General features: G+C 40.8%; 1 protein-coding gene across 3 annotated transcripts in view; it reads right to left on the reverse strand.

The window, feature by feature from the left end:
* Window positions 1-21,363, reverse strand: part of SDK1 (sidekick cell adhesion molecule 1) — a 387,420-nt gene that overhangs the window by 41,296 nt on the left and 324,761 nt on the right. For 2 of the 3 annotated variants that reach the window (XM_032197266.1, XM_032197268.1), the window contains 7 exons: window positions 17,876-18,070; window positions 13,698-13,899; window positions 11,588-11,691; window positions 9,759-9,829; window positions 4,740-4,875; window positions 2,813-2,872; window positions 801-902 (listed from right to left, as the gene is read on the reverse strand). In XM_032197266.1, the coding sequence (XP_032053157.1) occupies window positions 801-902; window positions 2,813-2,872; window positions 4,740-4,875; window positions 9,759-9,829; window positions 11,588-11,691; window positions 13,698-13,899; window positions 17,876-18,070 (870 nt within the window). The remainder of the gene's footprint in view (window positions 1-800; window positions 903-2,812; window positions 2,873-4,739; window positions 4,876-9,758; window positions 9,830-11,587; window positions 11,692-13,697; window positions 13,900-17,875; window positions 18,071-21,363) is intronic. The other variant, XM_032197267.1, reaches the window with a different exon arrangement.

Below are 21,363 nucleotides of genomic sequence, written 5' to 3' on the forward strand. Positions count from 1 at the left end.
CTCAGCTAGAGTTACTGAGAAGAACAGGCTCAGCTGTGTGTTATCTGTGCTCTGCAAAATCACCTGTTCCACAAAGCATTCAAAGAAGTGCCTAGTTAACTCTCTTGTCCTGATTTCTGCCTCTGGCCTTCCAATGGAGGGATTTAAAATTGATCAGCCAGCTACACTTCAGAAATACAGCCCGACTTCATGCACTACAACCATAATAAGTAATGGCATGAATACTGCACTGAAACACAGCTTAGGTAGAAGCTGGATGCAGGCACAGAATGTCTGCATGTTCTTGAGAGTAATCATCATCTGTGACTCCAGAGCTACCATTAAACCGGACACAATGTCTTCTTGACTTCAAGAGCATAAAAATACAGCAAGATGTGGGGCACAGGCAATGTCTCTACAGAGCTATAAAATAAAAGAACCAGCTTTCCAAGTCTCCCTTGTTTTGCAGTTTTGTTTCTTTTCCCTTGTGGCTTTCCTATGCTCTACTTTTTACTTCTTTAACTTGAGTCAATTTTCCCCTCAAGCCAATTTGGTATGAACAGTCATCCTCCTGCGACTCCAAAAAGATTTTCTCTTCTTTCTTTCAGATGCACTCTCTTCCCTTATTCTTGTAGACCATCTGGCTTTCAAATGGCAAGAAGCTGTCAGAGCCAACCTATTCCAGGAGAGGACACTACAGAAAACCTGCTAGTGAACATGCTTGTACAATTTTTCAAAGCAACCCTTTCCCAATATTTGGAGAATATTAGAACTTGCTGGTACTTTAAAAAATAAAAATAAATTATTTTCTTTTTACCTACCTGCTTCACCCACAAACACTTCCACTGGTGTGCTGGTAGGGCTCTCACCAATGACATTATACACAGTCATCAGCACTTCATATCTCTTGTATTTCTTCAACTCTGAAAATGCAAATTATATTAAATATTATTACTTACCTTATATTACTTTATTGACATTTCTTATACTCTGTTACTTCTTTATCACCACATCTCTCTCGTGAAATACAGCATTAGAACAGTGCAATATCTACTTCCATCCTTCCTTAATACACACATCAAAGCAGAAATTGCATAATTAAGAAAGATCTTTGCAATGAGATGACAAAATTTTCCAGCATTTCTTCAGTCCGTTGTTCCAATAGGAAGGATCATCCTTGATGGGTAACTAGCTAGGGGAACATCTCTAGGTCATTCTTGGTGACAGAGAAAAGGCAGGACTTTGCTTTGAATGTTCACCATTTGAGCTCATTCTGATTTCCTCTACTGGTAGGACAGAGCATGGCTTCAAGCCTTTGCCTAACCCCTGGGACTTTCACCTGGGGAGTCATTTAGCAGCTGCACTGCTAGACAATGTCACTGCTGCAGCAAGGAATTCGGAGTCCCATGCAAAGTATTCAAGTGTATCTTGCTCCCTCAAAGCGATCACAGTTGAAACATCAGTCACAAAGAGAAAGTGGAATTTGAAGTGTGGGCTCTGTTTGGCCACCAGGCAACCAATTTCTTTGTTGGCATATAAAAACTGCTCTTACAGATGAGGTATGAGAATGAAAGCAGTGTGAAAAAAGAAAACACAATGATATGGGGGTAATTAAATGATGTAAATGGGGGTGGAGTAGAACCGTGTCAACATCATTAGATGAGGCAGCAGCTCAGCAGTTTCAGATTTTGCATATCCAGGATGAAAGAATCAATCCTAACAGAAAAAAATATCATCTACAAATATTTAACAGTGAAATTAATGTAGGAAAGAGATCGATACTATAAATTGCTGTATCTAAATGATCATTGAATTGATTAAGACATGCATGCCCAAGGGTCCAAATTTCTCCCTTTGCCATAAATTTTCTCTGTTATCTACAAATCACATTGTACCCTTATCTCTGTTATACTATGTCATTGGTTTGGTAAGGTTCAATATGTCTAATCATACAGGATTTTCAAGTTTCAGTTTCACAGAAGCATGTACAAGTGTCTTGCTCCTTTATATGACACAGAATTCAGCATCGTTCCCTGGTCTCAGGTATACTGTGATACCCAACATATCACTAATGTTTTGCTAGTCTGTTAATAAAAAAAAAAATAATTAAAGATATATAGCTCTTGATTGGAAGTACGGTACTAGGCAGCTGGTACAGAGAAACTTTAATCGCTGCCATGAAAAGCCACAAGGGAGATTTTAGTGTTAACTGGATGTGGAAGAAAATGGAACATATGAGAGTTCATGCATGCAAGTTTCAGTGGGGATAGGGTTTCATATTTTTTTTAGCCCATCACAATCTGTGACTCAAAAGCCTTGGGCAAAACCTATCTAGTGAACCATCATCACTACAAAGCAACTTGCCTTTTAACTCTGTCGAATGCTATTTTATTCATTTCCAATTGAAAACACCTCTGGAGATGCATATAAATTCATTGGGCCCTCTCTAAACTGGCCTCATACTCCACGGAAAGCTTGAGCATTGCGATGTTTGAATCATAAGACTAATGATGTGATACAGCTAAACTCAGATGGACTGCAGAATATGTAGCAAGCATATCAAAATTCATTTAGCATCAGCAATACTGGGTTGTTACAGTCAATAATGTTTTACCTTCCCAGCAGCCACATTTTTACAACAGCTACCTACTTGCATCATCAATGTCTTTTGATGTAGGGAAAGCAAAAGCTTAAAGAAAAAGAAACTCAAGAAAGCAGAATCATTAATCTGTGTTGATTTCTGCTAGATCCACTGAGGAGAACCATAGGAGTTTGCCTATATTGTATTTTGAGCCATTAAAAAGAGTCTCATCTAAAGGCAATGTGCACTTACGTGTTAATTCATACGTCGTTAATGCAGAGCTGCTGTTCACTGTCTTGAAGCTGCTTTGGGCTATTCAGGGTAAGCAAAGCAGAAAGCTTGTTACAGTGCAAGGAAACAGTTATTGCAAATGATGTACAGCAGAGACAGAGGCAAATGATGCAGCACACACATACACAACTTGAGCTTTAGGACTATACCTTGAAGGGCAATAAAACCACATCACTCTTGTAACACATCAAAAGCATCTCTCTCACACGGGTTCTTTCATTTCCTCCTCAAACAGAGTATCTCACAAATATACAACACAGAAATGTTCTGACTCCTAGATTAAATAGAATAAATGAGTGAAAAGGAAACAGTTTCTAGGGGGGAATCTCTCAACACTGGATTGCATTCTTGTTTCTCAACATGCAAAATTCAGAACATGAGGAGCGGCAGGGTAAAGACCTGGAACACGGGCCACAAAGAGCAAACACTTACAATAGGACAAGACCTGATTCTTTAAACGTATGTTAGATTTCCCACAGTTTCACTTACAGAATTCAACATTCCTGCTGTGAACAAACTGTAATAATATGCTAAGCTGTGCAAAACTGCAGGTCAGTGAGGAACAGAGGTGTACTAAGGTTAACACTGTCATATTATGAGGAGAAAGAGGGAAGTTTCTATTAAAATGCTCGTCTCCAAACCTTTCGTTCTCTCTTGACTCCCTGGAGAAGTACAGCAAGGTGTTTTCTACTATACAGCTATTAGGAACATAGCTGCAGGGCCAGCCAAGAAGAGGGAAGAGAGGAAAACAGTAGGCTTTACAAGCTCCATGAGACTAGAGAGCATCCAAAGTCATTATTTTATGATAAAACACACAACCGATCATTCAGCTTTGTATGGAAAAAACAGCAACTGTGCACACCCTACACCTATAGGAGTTTTACTTCTCTCCTCTGGCTAAAACTCTGTACCCTCCCAGAATTCTCGTTCAGAACTGATGATGTAAACGAGGGCAGAGTTAGAAGCTTATGCTACATTTAAAACATCCACTTTTTCCACACCCACACAAAAATTATCCTTGCTTTTGTAGAAACCATTTATATGGGTTCAGGGAAACAAGGAAGTCAATAAAAGATATTAAAATAGTCTTATTCAGCCATATTCTGCTGCTCACAGAATATTATCTTATTCTGAATATTCCACTTACATCAAAAAGGACAAAAGCTGGTCCTGCCCTGAGCATGTTTCATTACTGGGCCATACCTGTAAAGTTACTGAATGCTCACATCTTTACCTCCCATCACCTTATTCTACCTATTATTCCATCTGATTTTCTTTCTATCCTTTGTCTAAAAGTCCTTTTTATTTTTCTATTACCTTCTTCCCTCTCTACCTTCTTTCCATGAGAGCCAAAAAAAAATAGCAGCCAATACAGCAAGCATGCACCTTCTTGCTCATTTTTGCTATTTTCTTCCAAAATAGGGACTAGCACCTCAAAATTTTAGAAGTGCTACTTGAAATTTCTCATCTGTTGTTTTTATACCGCAAAAAGAAAAACAAAGTATCAATATTAGAAAAATTAGAAAATATTGGAAAATAGCAAGTGGAGGAAAATGAAGTCCCCCTCTTCTTCATCTGACAGCAGAACGAAGTACACCAGGGTAATCATCCAGTGAAGACAGCAGAAAGTAGGAAATCAGAGGGTACATGGAGGACAGAACATCAGTTCAAGCACGATGGCACAGATTAGAGCGCACCATTACAAGTGATGCTGATCATACAGAAGTTAATAGCATTTTCCAGCATCTTCACTCTGAACGTGTAAAACCCAAATTATCCCCAGCACTCTTGGACACAATCGTGTGCTGTTTCCACGTGGTAAGAGTGCACGTAATGTCTGCGCATGGACAGATTTTGGGATATTAAAGTGTTAAAAACATAGGCTTACGTGTGAGCTCTGCTCTTAAAGCTGAAGGGTTCTTGATGGTTTTGGATTCTGTTCCAGACCCGGTGTCATAGTCCAGCTCCCGATAGTAGATGCGGTATCCCAACAGCAAGCCGTTCAGACTCTCAGCTTTAGGTGGCTGAAAGACATTCACCCGAAGAACACTCTTGTTAAGTCATGCACTGCAACAAGCATCCGACACGACAGACAGGAGCTGGCACCAGTGCTGCACAAAGGGACGCGGTGCTGCTCTCTGGTGAAAACAGCCATTAGCAATGTACAAACTCATGCAATGGGAAAAACACACGTTAAAGGCAACTTTGATGATTTCTCTCAGCTGTGGCAATTACAAAAGGCTCTTTACTTAAAAATTGATGCCTAATGCATTTCTCTAAGAGATAACCTGCTTTCCTTCTTGGTCCAAAAAAAATCTGTGTGATAAATTACATAAACAGATCTCTGAAAATGCATGTTGCTGGTCTCCAATGCAGCAAACCATTATTTCACTTCTCCTGAGATGACAAAAATAAATTATTTTGCCAAAGACAAGCTATTTTCCTTGGGGACTGCTCATAGACTATTGCTCATTTGGCAATGTTTTACTGAAAGACTGATGAGAGAATAACCAAAACGTGCTATATCCTGGCTTTAATTAGGAAGATGAAAATAGGCGTCAGAGAGGCTTTTAGAGAAGAGTCACAGTGTGATGAACTCCGATGAGTTGCAAAGTTCAGTCCCATGGGAAAACACAGGTATCCCTCCACAACAGCTTGGAGCAGCAGAGTATGTGTGACCATTGAGCTGGCCCAAATGCACGTGGTTTGCTCCCCTGGAAGATGCTACTAGATGCCCCAAGACATGGTACCTCAGCATGGATTCTTGAGCAGTCCTTCACATCTTCCTTCAACTACAGATACACAACCAGGATACTAAAAGGAGCTTTTTGTCTGAGCGGCTTACTTAAGGACAAGCAAAGAGATTCTTGATGTTGGGGAAAAAATGACTTTTATGAGTCTAATGCAGGCTAAGAACTGCAGAGAAGAAAAGATGCCCTGAGCCATTTATCTTCTAAAGATTCTTGTACTGAAATTTAAGGGGCTGAAAGGATAAATGAAAAGGGTTTTAATGATGATCTTGCCTTTAATCCAAGAAGATCCCTAGCAGTCTTGAGAACTTTACTACAGAAACCTTCTGTCCATCATTAAAAAATTAACCACTGGTGTGATACACTGTTGGAGTATAAGGTAATACCACATGTAATTTTAATGCAGAAAGTAAGAAGAATATTTTTACAGGAAAGAAGGCAGAAATTTGGTAATAACCTAACACTGCTTCCAGAAATGACATGAATCTTCCATTACTTCCTCAGGATAGTAGAAGGTAAGAAACAGCTGTCCTGTCTCCTTGGAAATAAGTTTTCTTTGGGCAAGGGCCGAAGGAATTAAGTAGAAAGATTGTAGTTCATGGAAAAAAAAAAAACAAAACAAAAAGTATGTGATCCAGTGTATATAATAAACACCAAATTACCAAGAAAAGGAGCAGAAAGTGCTCTTGCAAGAAGCCGCTTCTTTTGCGGTTGTCCTGTGCAGAATCTGTTGAAAGCAATCCCAGACTTCCCAGGATCTTCCTTTACTTGCTATGCATGGAGAACCTCATTCATCATGATGTTTCATGCTCATTATTGTGCTCCATCCTTTGCAGAAGTTTTGACCGCCTTTCACTATTATCTAGCAATTGTAGTACAGAATGATCCAGGAACACAAAATTGTGAGGGACCTTGGGAATCATCAAGATGAGGCCTTCATGACTGCAGAAAACAACTTCTAAAAGTCCTTTTCATAAACAGAGCAAGCTCCACCAGAAAATAAGCTAATTTTTCTGCTTCCCAGTATTTTTGTGGAAAGCTGTTCCAAACCTCCCTACTTGGGTGGTTAGAAACTTACATTAAATTTCTCATCTAAAAACATTAAATTTTTCATCTAAATAATTCAGAGAAAGTCTGTAACCATTTGTTTCTCTGCTAACATTGTCTTTTGGGTTAAATTGTTCTTCTCCCTATAGGGTATTTATTCCTTTGCTATATTTAAAAGAAGAGCAGCCATACCCCCTCTCAGAGTCCACTTTACAAGGCAAATAAATCAACCCCTTGTACAAAAACCTTTTCCAGTCACAGGTTGAAGCCCTGGTGTAAGGGACTGAACAAATAAACCAAACAAAGTGACAGCCTTGTCCACGGCTGCCTGGCACCATCACTCATGGACCAGCTGAAATGTTATCCTCTGCAAGATGGAGAAGAAGAGATATTGTTTATTGGCAATTACTAGCATATGTACCATGATTTTGTTTTTTTTCCCCCTCCTTTTTCAATCTTATGACTTTCCTTTTTTGTTTTCTATACTATAACAAAGCTGCTTTAGCTCTGACGGTGCCCTAGCTGAGAAAGGCCCAACAGCATTGCAGAGTCATCACCTCTCTCTGTCCTGGCAGGGAGGAGTCAAACCACAAACCCGAGGACTGTTTTCTACACAGACAAGGTAAAGGAAGACATTGTCCTACCCAGGTAGTACATTGCCACAAACGAGGAGAAAAGCTGAAAAAAAAAATCTATATAATAAAGCCTGTCCATCATTGAAAAAACTTCACAGAATGAAAAAAAATAAAGTATATATTACATGGATTTGCATTTCAGTTAATTATTATCTAGAAGGAAGGTGCTATTGCAAGGACTCAATGTCTTTTTCTATTTAACTTTTAATCAAAAACATTTTTTACTTAAAAAAAAAAGTTGAAATGGAAATCCTACAGAATCTTAAAAGAAAAACACTACTGAAGCTGTTCCTCCCTATCCTGCCATACAGCTGCTAAGAGATAAAGCTTAATTCCTCACTGCGGTACAACACTGATTTGTTGATAGCAGGCATTGTTTTCTTACGCTTTCATGTGATTCTCCATTTTCCCCCTTCTTTAAATTTAGGACAGGAAAGCTCAGAAAATAAATGGCTTGAAATCTGTCTTTCTCCTTGCCACAGAAATGATGATTCTCTCCTGAAAAGGGTACTCTGCTAAAAGGTCAGGTCTTCCCCTTCCTATGCGTCTCTCATGGACAGAAGTCTGCTTTTGATGTAATGGATTATTTAGGGTTCTGTATGAAGGCCTGAGGGATCTGCTGAAACAGGTAAAATGATCATGAGTGGCAGGCCATAAAGCTGTACAGAATTAAGAGAAACAGTTTTGTGCTCTTGAAAAAAGAAAGAAAACAACGTAAGTTTGAATAATTGCTGTCTCTATGGTAGAAGCAGAACAGTATGTAACCCTGATGTTAACTGTAACATCCACCAGAACATTTGAAATAACCTTGCATTATTGATACAGCAGCCCACAATGGAAATTACTTATTTTCTTCCTACTTTAAATTTAAAAATAATGGACTGATTGGACCAAGCAGCTGAAAGCACAGATAGTGCATCTAGAGTTTGTTTTGTGAATTATTAACATGGCTCAAAGTTAAAAATTTAGCTTTGCTTGGAAATCTGCTCTCCCATTTAGCTTGACTGCTGTTTTCAGTTTACATTATTTCTTAAACACTGCTGTGAAACAACTTCTTAATTGGAGGCTATTGTGGGACTTGAAGATTTTTGTTTATTTGAAAAATATAGTGCGGCTGAATTACCAGGACCTATTAATATACATGTAGTAATGACATATAATCGCCCACAACTCCCTTGAGATGGCTCTGGCACAACAACCCCATTTCATTTTCATGAAATAAAAAGCATCCAATTACCTAAACAACCACCTATTTCACATTAACTACACACCAATAATCAGTCAATTGGGGGAATGTTTATTTCTACAGTACATCATGCCTCACATTCTCTTTGTCCTTTTTTTTTTTTTTTTTTTTTTTTTTGCATACCTTTTCCTTCACTGTTGGTTTTATTTGGAGGTGGGGCGAAAGATTTACATCTCTCCACAATTCCTTTGGTAAAACCGTTCAACATGTCTCCTATTTGTTCAACATGCTGTAAGCAATGTTGTTACTTAGTATTATGCTGCATGAACTTGGGCCAGCAACCCAGTAGTAGAGCCAGGCATATTTTTAAAGTGCTGCTGCACAGCAATAAACAGACCCTCATACATACATTTTTTTTCCAAAATGCAAGGAGCCCCATCTGTACTGTAAACGCATATGTACATTTTTCACTCTAATGCAATCTGTCCAAAGCCATCCTTATTATGTGTGTGGGACATTGTCTCAGGAGTAGGGTGGGCAGAGGCTTTGCAGCAGAGGTTACAGATAACGCGCAGCACCCCACTGGGCTCCCTCTATTAATGCTTACTCCACAAAAAGAAGCCTCAGGCACTGGGTCACAAAATGTTCCGGCATATCCCAGGAGGCCAGTATCAGATTGAAAGATAAAGGAAGGCACAGGAAAGACGTATATAAAATGCAGACTCGGCACGAATTCTTTCACATCCAACTCAGAGACATTACGGAGCGCTGAAACTTGCTTTCCTCTACTCTGAAGAAATCTCAGCTTTTAGCCCTCAGAAAGCCAAAAGGGCACATGGAGCTCCTCAAAGTATGAGCAGGATACCACGCACAGCATACACCTCTGATTACTTCAGCAGCTGGAGGAGGCAGTGTGCAATGTGAACAGCAGCGAGCTTTTCCTGATCCTTACCAATACCACACACCGTTAAATGCTCTCATTGTAAAGATGCACATCTATTGCCCAACAATTAAAGGACAGGAGAATCTGTAAAAGTAATGATCTTGGGCATCTCTAGAGAAACTCTTACCTCCCAAGATTTTCCTCACAGGGTACAAAGTAAAACTAACACACAGAAATTTCTATCCATCACTAAAATATATGCCCAGAGCAGGAAACCAGGGAAGTAGCTGCAGTCCTTCAACTTTACTACACTCCTTCCAGCTCAGAAAAACAGCCATTGCAATGAACCATTGCAGCCAACAAGTCAAAGCAAACAAGAAACATCATGATTTTGCATTTTACCTACCTGCCATTGCACAAGGACAGATGAAGTAGTGTGGGGAGTTACTAACACAGAACTGGGTGGCTCATCTGGAACTAAATGAGAAAAATAGAAAGGTAACCAAAACAGTTATAGCAACAGGGTGAAAAACAGGCAGCTAATTCATCAAATTCTTCACTGCTGAAAGAAGTCTTCTATCCCAGTCACTATGCGGTGGGTCTCAAATGCAATGCTGCTGATATGAATATTGCAATCCAGGCAGAAGCCAGCCATTTCTCATACACTCCTTGCTCTACCTGTGGCCTTGGCAACTTGAGTAGGAATAAGAGAAAAGCTCAGGGCATAAATCTGGAGGAAGCTGCATCATGCCAGCTGCTCACAAACAACTAGCTAGAAATTCAAAATGAAGTTAAACCAGCTGAGTGTGTGCTTGAAAGCATGAACAAACCGCTCCCAAATTTTCCATGACATTTTTGCCACAGTTGGGGCAAGCCCACGTTGTTTTTAAGAGTCCATGTCATGCATTCCCAGATTATTTTAATTAGGACAGCTTGATTTACCATGGGTTAACCCATTCCTGTGTCCATGGCCTGTAACACATCTGCACACACTCCAGCAGCTCACGTACAAAGAAGGGAAGGCTTATCAGGAGCTGACAGCCCTCTGCAGTGTAATGCTCTAGTGGCAGCACCAGGTTTGCTCAGCAGAATAAATGTTCACAGTTTGTTAAGGAGGTGAGAAGCTTTCACAGCCTTTCCCGGTTGTATTGTGAGGAGGCCAAGCACAACTCTGGATTCACCATAGCTAAATTCAAAGAGAATTGAAAATAAAATTTTGAATTCCAAAATAGTGAGTCAGTATTGCCTCATTAGTACCAGTTACAGCCTGCACCATGGAGCAGCTCGTTCTGGAAGGTGGAGAGTTGAGATGCCTTTAAAAGGCTGCTAGGCACATCGTTTTTTCAAGTACTACAAAAATACTTGTTTAACTTAGGATACCCCCAAGCTCTGTCCTGTTTTTCTAATTTCAGTATCACATTTTTTAAACATTCCTTGGCAATTTTTTTTTCCTATTTTTATATCTCCATGTCCTATTTGACTAGTCATTCCTTGTGCTGTATTAAATACTAAATCTGAGCACTGTATAAACACAGGTATCCCAGTATTATGCTATTTCCCAGTCTAAGGGTAAATGCCAATGCTTTTTCTCACTTTGCAGAGTTCATTTCTCCATTGGTAGTCCCATTCAAGACATCAGAGCTAATTCTGCATTCAGGCATTGGCTTTATACAATCAAGGAATTAGAAGCTGATCTCTAAGGCTAAAAATAAAAGCCTTGTCAATGTCATTCACAGTTTATTAGTCCTGATCTGCAGGATTAAATGCTCGTGTTTCCAGGAGCTTCGTGCTCTTTCTTACTTATACCTCAGCAATTTTGCCGTACTGCAGAGTGATATGGATTGTGAGTGAAAACAATTGAAGAAACTTCTTCAAATGTATTCACGGTTCTACATTTATTTTTAATGATCTCCTGTAAATTATTCAATTTCTGCAAAGATAATGGTTAGTGCAGAGTTTGGAAGCCAATCAAACGGAGTTTAATTCCATTTGGAGACTCCTGAAAGTATGATTCATTCCGAGGGCACAGCAGGACACTTAAGACTGTCTGTTATTAATTCAGCCCAACCTCGTTACTACCTGTATCAATCTCCTAAGAACAAAACCACATTTGATGTTGAATCTTCACTCCAGGCACCGTGGAGATCACATTGCAGTGGGTTCAGCAGACCCAGGAGCATGCCAGAGCACCCATCCCATGGCAACGTCCCCGACCTGTCTCTCCTCCACGCTTACCATCCTGCAGAGTTGTGACCGCTTCAGTCTCCGCACTGAAGTCACTGTCTCCGATATCGTTGGTTGCTTTCACTCGCAGTTTGTAAGAGGTGAATGGATTCAGGCTGTGGAACATAACAATAAGGCATCTATGAAATCTCCCTGCATCATCACAGATTGCTTCATAACAAGCCTTTAAAGACAGCCTGCCCATTGGCAGCTTCTCTTCCCCATGCCACCTTTTCTTTGCAGCCTCCCCCAGCTTCATCAGGACACAGAGCTGTTCACACCCTCAGTGCCACCAGCATCTTCTCAGATTGCCTTGGGCCTGAAATTCTGAAAACACGCATGGATTCAGAGCTGAATCACACTCCAGAAAACAGCCATTAAGGTGCAGTGCATGGAGCAACTTATGACTGCTCTGCTGCATGGGGATGCAAAACCTGGCTTTCATGGTGCTGCATAAGCTTTGCCTGAGTTATCCTCTGAACACACCAGCAGGTTTGCTCGTCCTCAGTGCACAGAGAGGCAGGTGATGTGCAGGGTCAGCCGGTGAGTCAGGATGAAGCTGGCATTGGAATTCAGAGCACCAGCCTTCTGACTAATCCTCTACAGCACGCCGTGTGATCAGCGCGTTTTATTCCTACTGAATTTTAAATTAATGTTATTACCTAGATTATTTAATAAAGACAGTAACAACAGGTTCCCTGCAGCTCTTTTATCGACACAGGGCTTTAAGATATGCAAAGAGCGATTTCCAGCTGACATAACCTTAGCAAAGACTCTTCTGGCTTGGTTTGGCAGGGAGAAGGTGTGGGGGAGGCTGCCTTTTGATTCACATGCAGAGTAGAAATGCAGAGCTGTAAGTTATGGGGGATTTATCTGATTAATTGGAAGTGTCTAGCCACCAGCTGGCAGATGTAACACTGACTACAACCCAAGTAAAGATGCTTGTAAGGAATGATTAAACATCAAGAGATAATGCATTCTGATGGGCAGCACTCTAGCACCACGCACATCCTACTCTTCTGGACTTTCACAGGAAAATGCTTTTAGCAAGTGGGAGAAGAACGCTTTCAGCAGTACCACCCTATTAGGACACCACTACTTACCTACAGCAACTTTAAGAATTTGAATCATCTTCCTTGAAATACAGATCTTTTGTTTTCAGTAATGCCAATGTCAAGTCTAAAGGACACAGTTGGTCTCCTTGATTTTAAAAGTTTTGACTGGAAAGATACTGGGTATAATTTGGGGGGGGGGGGGGGGGGGGGTATAACACCTCCAGGGTTAATGAATCTGGTTTATATCTGTACAATAACTGTCAGGTTTTCTTTTCTTTTTTTTTTTTTTTTTTTTTTTTTCTGCACAGTCAGACAAAAGGATACCAATGTATCTGCATCTTCTGGCACAGAGAGCAGCCATATGTCACAGCCACTGATATTTTTATAACAGACCTGAAAAATCTGTATCTGAATGCTTTGAGCTGAGTATTTTGCAGAAGCTCTCAGCCTTTCAGAAATAATCTGATTTGTACTAGTTGGTCAATAGAGGAAATGGACAGCAAAACAAGTACCTTCTCATAGACACTCAATTGTTTTCACAGATGTTACAAGAACTTTAATTACAACAGCATTGCCGAGGATATAATGAAGTCTGAATAACAAAGTTGAGGCATTCTGATGCTATCTATAAACTTCAGTATGGAAAACGCAGATAAAAATGGTTCTCATTTCATCTGGAAAAGCTTATATAGAGATAATTGCAATGCAGCATTAAGAGTGGATTTTAACATCAGTCACTACTGAAAGGATTTTTTACTAGTTGTTTTTTACAGAGCACTGCATAGCTACATATGCTTTAGCCTGAGTAGCATTATCTACCGTGCTGAGCTTTCATAAGGGCTTCAAAAGATGCACTGCAATTCAAATTTAATTAGATTTATTGCATGACCTTCAGCAAATCTCTGAATTGCTTTTCATAACACCACCTCTACAATGGGATCGGTGACCCTCACTTAACTTATCTCCCTCCAAAAGACCGTGAAGCTGAGTGATGCTAGCTTTGGCCTTCTAACTGCTCTAAGTGGAAAGCACTGGAATTTCCATGCCAGGCTGGGATCATACGGTACCTTTCAATGATGCAGGATGTTGCCTCATGGCTGATAGAAGAGGAATAGGTTTGCCAGTCTCCGTTTGGCAGCTCTCGCACTTGCACCGTGAAATACCGTATTGGTGAAGATCCGTCACTTCCAGGGACCCACTTCAACTGCAGGCTCCGTGATGACACATCCGACTGGGGGGTCGTCAGCTGCCTGGGAGGTGCTGGCCGTTCTGCAATTAAACCATAAATTGGTATTGCCTTGAGAGGCTATTCAAGCTAATAGAAAATGCGATAGCATAGTTGGATTTTCATAGTGGTAATGCCACAGGAGATTGAACTTTTGGATTTGCCCCATGAAGTGTAAAAGCCATCCCCTTCCTTAACCTTCTGCAGCAAAGATGTGCAGTAAAACTGATTCTTATCTCCCTGCATAAAAGGTCATAACTGAACATATACTTTGCTAGCGGCAGACCTCAAACTTTTGAGGGTCATAACCTGGCAGGTTAAGGAAGAATCATTAGGAGCAGCAGCCAAGCAAACCAAAAAAGTCTTTAATGAAACTCAGGTGTGCTCCCAGCTACAACTGCTCTTTGACAAAACTTGCCTGTGAACTAGCTCACTTTTTAACCTGTGCTTTCTGCTTGGTACCAGAGGATTCTCTCTGTGCTACATCACATCTTCTTCTACCAGTTGCTCCCCAGTCAAGGCATGAAGAAGAGGAAGGGATGAACTGGACCAGGCTGGTGTGTAGCAGAGTCCAAGTCCACAACTTACAGTCCATCCCAATACCTGCTTCAGTTCACTTCCAGACCTCCCCTCTTCTTCCCTTCTCATTTACTAACTTTGAATCTGCAAAGTCAGACCAGCCACTGCCAATGCTGAGGGAGATCTCCCTGAAGTAATCAACAGTACACCTTTAGATGAGGCAAGGAATGGTAAAACGCAGGTGTGAGCATGCCAGTCCCCAACTGTTTCAATATAGATCTCCTTTCCAATCACTGTGTCTCTGCACTCCATTGATTTCAATAGAGAAACTCTATAGAGTGAGGAATAATTGTTTAATTGTTTATCATGAAGATTATTGATTCTGATTAAAATGTGTGGCATGTAATAAAGCAGAAATTGATTGGAGACACTGCAGTGACTTGCTTTTGAGAAGCAATTCAATTCAACTTCATCAGCACTCGTTTCCATAAACATCCCTCTGATGGCATGATTCCTCACAGCTCTGTATGGCGAGCACATTATTTGTTTGCCATCCCCTGAAAACATTTCCTATATGTTTTGGCACCTCTCTGTAGCATGCTCTTGCTGACATCAGTGCCAAAAGATTTGTAAGCTATTAGCTGTAGGAAGCCCTCAGTGCCAGCTGCCTGCGATCCAGAGTACAATGCAAAAGGTCAATGCCTTACACTGACAGGCTGAGACAGGTATTCAGGGTTATTCTATCAAAGGAAGTGAGTGTTATGTGGGGATTTAATACTCTCTGCTGATAAGCTTTAACCAGCTTGCAGTTTTGGGCAGGTCAGATCTTGCAGTCAGTCTCCCATGACTGGGTTTCCTTCTGCTGCTAATGGGAGATCTTAAAATCTCCTGTATTGCAAGATACACTTTGTGACTGTTTGTACAAAAGCATTAGTATAAAGAGTTTATTTCTGGGAATTTAGCCACAAGCAAATGTTCAGGTGAGCTGTTTGTGCAGGAATGTAAGACCAGGCCATATGACTCAATGGGCTCCTTTTAATTTCTTGCTACATTTACATCTTCTGACTCAGTTCTGCCTGGATCCCTGGTGCTAACTAGTCAGAAAGGTATCATGCCATTATGTAGATCCAGAGCTCTACAGAAGCATGTCTGGAGAATACAGCTACAATACAGCTCAGGACCTGTAAATCAGAGGTATCACTGTAAAATATAAAGGTTTATACTATGGGAATTTAAAGGGCAAGAATAAGTGACCAATTTTGCTGATCTTCGAGGGAATTTTCATGCCTGCTTACCTCACTATCAAGGTCAACAAGGATATTAAATATGTTTTTATTAATGGAAAGTAAATATCTGTTCACTCTAGAATATTTATCATGCATACAAGTTCCAGGCTTGTTTGTTTGTTTACTTGTTCACAGAATAGCTGCGCTAGATAAACTTCTTTATCATCTCCTCACACTAATCTTGTTGATGTAAGATTATACGTTTTTCTCTCTACACTTTACATATGGGATCACTTCAGTTAACTCTCAGTGCCTTGGGACTCAGTTCCATAGCACATGCACAGACACAGTAGAGCCATCCATCAAAAAGAGAAAGAGTTCCTTTTATTTTATGACTTGCCTATTCAAGATAACCCTAAAGCACTGACAGCAACAAGGGATCATTGTTCCTGCAGTGGAGCTGGGAGTTCTGCCTTGAGCTATTGTGTATCCAGCAACAGCCAGTGCATGGCCTGGGAAATCTGAGCACGTTTTGTTGAAAAGGAGAAGTTCTGAGCTTTGAGTATTCACTTTATTGGGCATGCCTTTTTTTTTTTCTCCCCCTGAAACTTATACATTTGACTTTAAACTTCCACTTTGACAGCAATCAGACAGGGGTGGAAGAAACCTTGAGCTGATAAACCTGCTTGATGGACAGTATCTTTAGCAGAGGCACTTTAAGTTTCCTAATACAGCTCTAGAGGTTCTTTCTCTAAGGACTGCACTGTTACACACTGGGAGGCTGCATGTGACCTGGAGAGCTATGCTGGTGGGAATTTTAACACCAACCACACAGGATTTAAGTAGCTGAAATGCAACCCATCGTTTTTCCCTGCTGGTGGTTGAGTATCAGGCCAATGACTTTTCTTTTTCAGAAGTGTTATAGGAAAAGAGTAAGGAAGATGTGAGCAAATAGCATGCAAAATCCTTGCTCTTGCACTAACTAATTGGTGAAGTGTAGAAAGGACTTAAAATGAGAGATCACTTTCTAGTCGCATTTTAAGAACCAAAAGTAAATATTATTTGTAGTATTAGTGTGCAAATCTTGGGCTAGAGTCAAGACCACGTACATGTGCACACACAAAAGTGCTAAGAGTAGTTGAAAGATGTCTACAGAGGTCTGCTCTAGCTACCTGCTGAAGTGTGCTTCTCTCTGAACAGTGCTTTTATAAATCACAGAAGTTGTATGGTAGTAATATTTGAGGGTGAGGTTTTATTGAAAATCAATATGAAAATTGTACAATTGGTCAAGGTGGCACATGGCACAAAAACTAACTGCACAAGGGATTGCCCCAGTTAGTTTTGACTTCACCAGCTCAAGAGACTAGATAAACGCTTTGCAGTAGAACATGGCATATAATGTCAGAACAAAGTAAAGCCCACACTCTTGTTCTCTACTAATACCTTCTATTTTAGCTCTGAATGAAAAAAAAAAATCTTCACAAATAGAAAATGTTAGCTTCTGTTAGCTCTGGAGATCCATTCTATGACTGGATAATTGAGCTGTTACTTGAGCCAAGGCATTAGAAACAAGCAATGATGCAGAGCAGATTCTGTAATAACTTGTATTACTTATAACTTTTACATTTTGATACATTTATCTAAGCATCTGCATTCATTCATGTACATGGAGCTCTTGCTTTCTTCAGGTAGGTTCCCTACAGAACAGAATTTGAGGATACAGAATGTGAATAACCATTTTGAGCCTGATACAAGAAGTAGAAAAATTCTGGACAATCCAGATGCAAACACTCTGCTTGAATTTACAGCAGTGAAAAGGCCAAAGTAATTACTAACACACTAGGTCGGATTAAGGTGTAATGGAGGAACCACATGAAGAAATCCTGCAACATCACTGACTCTCATTTTGTGTTCCCTAATCAATGTAATTCATCCATCATTTACGTTCTTAAGCTTGCAATCTTTCTAGAAAAGAAGAGAGCTGAAAAAAATAAAACTATTTGACTGCAGAAGGAGGCTGCATATGGCCAATATAGCAGCTGATGGAAAAATCAATCTCCAACAGCCCGGCAGGTTAGAAGAACTGCCTCTCATAAAAGTCTGTCTTGCTCACCAGGTTTCTAAAATCATGATGTTGCTATGGTTTGGAGCAGGTTTATGGTGTGAGAAGGAGGAGGTGTACAGGCTGTAGCTTGTTATTAAAATTCCCCTAAGTGCAGCACAGGCTCTAAGGCATGCAACAGAAAGCTCCTCAACCTGTGGCTGCAAAAATTACCTCTTTTCTCTGTCGTGATCACTGTGGCTTCCAGAGGCTCCCCCCAGCCCTGCCTTGTCTTGGCAGACGTCCGAAAGATGTATGCTGACTCAGGGGTGAGGTCTGTAGCAGTAAACTGCCTGACCGTTGAACCAACCTCCACTGTTGTGAACTTGTTAGGGCTGCTGCTGGCCAGGCGGTATGCGATCTGATAACCTGAAATCACAGCGTCAACAGAAGAGAGTAGAGAGGTTAGGATGTTTTTCTAGCAGGAACAAAAGAGCACCAAAACTATTACTTTATTGTAATTACTTGTTTAACTGGACCAGAACTAAGTAATTTGCTTCCTTTAGGGCTTTAAAACTCTGCTACATGCCAGCCGTCCACAGTCAGGTGCAATACCTTATGGACAAATTACACACTGCGGCGCACACAAGGGTCTATTCAATATTATCTGCCCTGGAACTGATTTCGCTTTCCATCCTTCATCCCAACAAGACACAAAAACGTATAATCTTTCCTGAGCATACTTATACTGTTTTGGAAAGGCAATGAAATATATATAGTTTATGCAATTCATCTCACCTGGCTCAGCGAGTTCAGGACAACACTCTCTCAGCTTTCCACCCAAACCCACACACACACACTGTTCTCCCCTCTAACATGCACCATGATAGCACTTGTTGAAACTAAAAGGTCTTCGGCTGTACCCAGGTAAATGCTTGCCCCTGCTTTTTGCATTTGCCTTTCTCTCAGCTCTCTCACTCCCCTGTAACTGTACGGTGAAGGCTGGGACTGGCAATAAAATCATTCTCCTTCTGTCTTTAAACATTTCTGTCCCTGTCCACACCCCAAGGAAGAAGCCTGCAAGCTGTGAGGTCCTGCTTAAATCATGCCGCACTTAATAATCAATTTTGTGGATGCCTGCAAATGATAGCCCTCATTCCAACCTGCCTGCCTGACGATTATGAGCTCGCAGTTTAGTGTGTATTATTAATGATCCAACTGTGCAAAGGAGGGCGTCCAGAGTTCTCATGCACCACTAGCAACAACTGGCCCCCATAGAGGGTCTGCCAAATGTTCAAACTCATTCTGTACATTCAGCAATTGAATCAGGCTCTCACTCCTGGAGCTTGATGGTAACTTTCAGTCCAGCTGCTAACTTCCAAAATCAATTAATACCCGAACTGGTGTGGAGCTTTATTGCTCAAGCTGAATACAGTTGTATGATTAAATGCTTCATGAAGTTACGCGGGGCGGAGGGCAGCCAGCACATCCAAATCAGAGCAGCTGAAAACAAAATAGTCATGACACGATTCTGCCAACCGTCTGCTCATCTTCTGAAAGACAAAGGGGTCTGCAGACACCTGGGACCATCTTTTTCTCTTGGAATTAATATCCCAGCTAGAGTTTGAACTCCCACCAAATTTTGGCTGAAACAACAACAAGGGGAGCCAAGCTCGGTGTGCTTCATTCTTGAAGGCCAGTGCATGAAAACTGCACATCGTATCTTACCTGTAGCTACTAGACAAAATCAAAGGCATTTATTTTTCATTGTGAATATGCAACAATTGCCACAGCCCCACTCGCAGGAAAGACACAAACAGAGTTTGTGCGCTCTCTTGAGTAAATGCCATACTTGTGTGTGGTACATGCTCTCATGAACAGTGAAATTTAATTGGGATACAGATGGTAATAATTTTGGTGTGCTGGTTCTCATAGTGCTGTTGATGAAACCCCAGCATTTCCTTGCCTTTTTTTTTTTTTTTTTTTCTTCTTCTGCAGATGTTAGGAAATGGAGGGCAACAGCCATAGTTGCCTTAACGTAGAACAAACCTGGCTGCATGGCCACCTCTAAGAGCAACCCGGCCTTCAGAGCACCTGCAAGATGTGGTTACAGCTGAGACAGAGCTGTGTCACTGCACTGCCCCAATATGCAGCAGCCACCCACACCTGAAAACATGCCCCAGGAACAGAAAGCTTCCTGCACCTGACCTGCCTCATTTCGTACTGCTGTGGGTATCCAGTGAATGTGCTGGGCACATTTGTACACCAACTTGTCCACAGCTGGGTGGGTAACGTTGGATTAACAGGGCCTGATTTTCAGAACGCCAGAGCACGCTTACAGGCCAGCAAAGTCTTAGGGTCTTAGTCTTTGAAGATCTCATTTCTTCTCCTGCAAACTACCTTCTTTCACCCACCAGCTTTCCCATTGCTGGTCCCATATGTTTCTTCACAATATTTCTGTATCTTTAATACTACGGCATTTTGATCTTTTGAAAAAGTCCACAGGAAGATAGATAGCAGTGGGGAGAAGGAATGGATACATTATGAGCTTTCTTGTTTATACAGATGTGCAGAACACAGGAGTGAGAACCCCAATGTAAGATCTCAATAAAGGGGAAAACAGAAAGAGAAAAGCACTGGGGCAATTTTTACAGCAGCAGGGAAGATGAAGGAAGAAGCAACTAAGATGGCTAAAGAAGTTTGATAAAGCGACTTAAGATGTAAAGAATAAGACCTGGAGGGAAACAGACAATATTAAAAGAATAGAAAACTAGATTTATCTAGTTATTAAAAGATAAGTATATCTGTGAAATATCATTGTCAAGCAATTTTCTCTCTTTTCTAAATCATTCTAAAATATAAAGTGTAGTTAAAATGTGAGGAGGAAATAGAAAGACAACTATTTACTGCTAAATGGTGGTACTCATGCTAGAAAGCCAATTACAAATGTGCACAGATCAGGCAAAGGAACACACTTATCTAGGCCATCATAACACCTTACACGGGAGTGGATCCTTGGCTAGCGTAAAACCTAATTTAGCTACAAGAAAAAAGAAATCTCTCACACCATCTCAGACAGGTTCTGCAAACTCCCTTTCAATGCACCCCTTCGAAAAATAGCACCGGCCACTGCTGTCCCCTCCCCTACACGTGCCATGCCGGGTGACAGCTGGGGTAAATATCTATTTTCCTGGGTGTCTCAGGCAGACTTTACACAGCCATAGCCTGCATCTTTAAATATTTCTTCAGAAACTCAACACTTCCCTCAGCATGATTCGAAGGTACATATCCAGCCTCTGCATCTGAACTCAGCTCACTCTTGTTGCTGCCTACAAACCTCCTGAGACACACTCAGTATCTTAATTTTGATCCCCTACATCACCTTCCACTATTAGACAATTTGGGCAGCCAAGATACGTTCCGTCATAAAAATCACTGCTCTGAGTGACACGGAAGATGTAATATTAAACCACAGCTCAGATAATAATTAGGGCTAACACAAGATCAAAAAGATAAAATTATTAAGTTGATGAATTTCAGCAACAAGGGAAGGGAGAAGACAGGAAATGTTGGGTGAAATTAAACGAGGCAAATCAATAGAGGTAAATGGAAAGTGTTCAAAGAGAAATTAATGTATGCTTGAGGGCTGTAAGAGGCAATACCTGTGATTACTGCAGAGGATGAATAAGGAAGCCACATTTCTTTACTAGATTACGACAATA

Source organism: Aythya fuligula, chromosome 15 (genome assembly GCF_009819795.1).
Source record: "Aythya fuligula isolate bAytFul2 chromosome 15, bAytFul2.pri, whole genome shotgun sequence".
Taxonomy (NCBI): Eukaryota; Metazoa; Chordata; class Aves; order Anseriformes; family Anatidae; genus Aythya; species Aythya fuligula.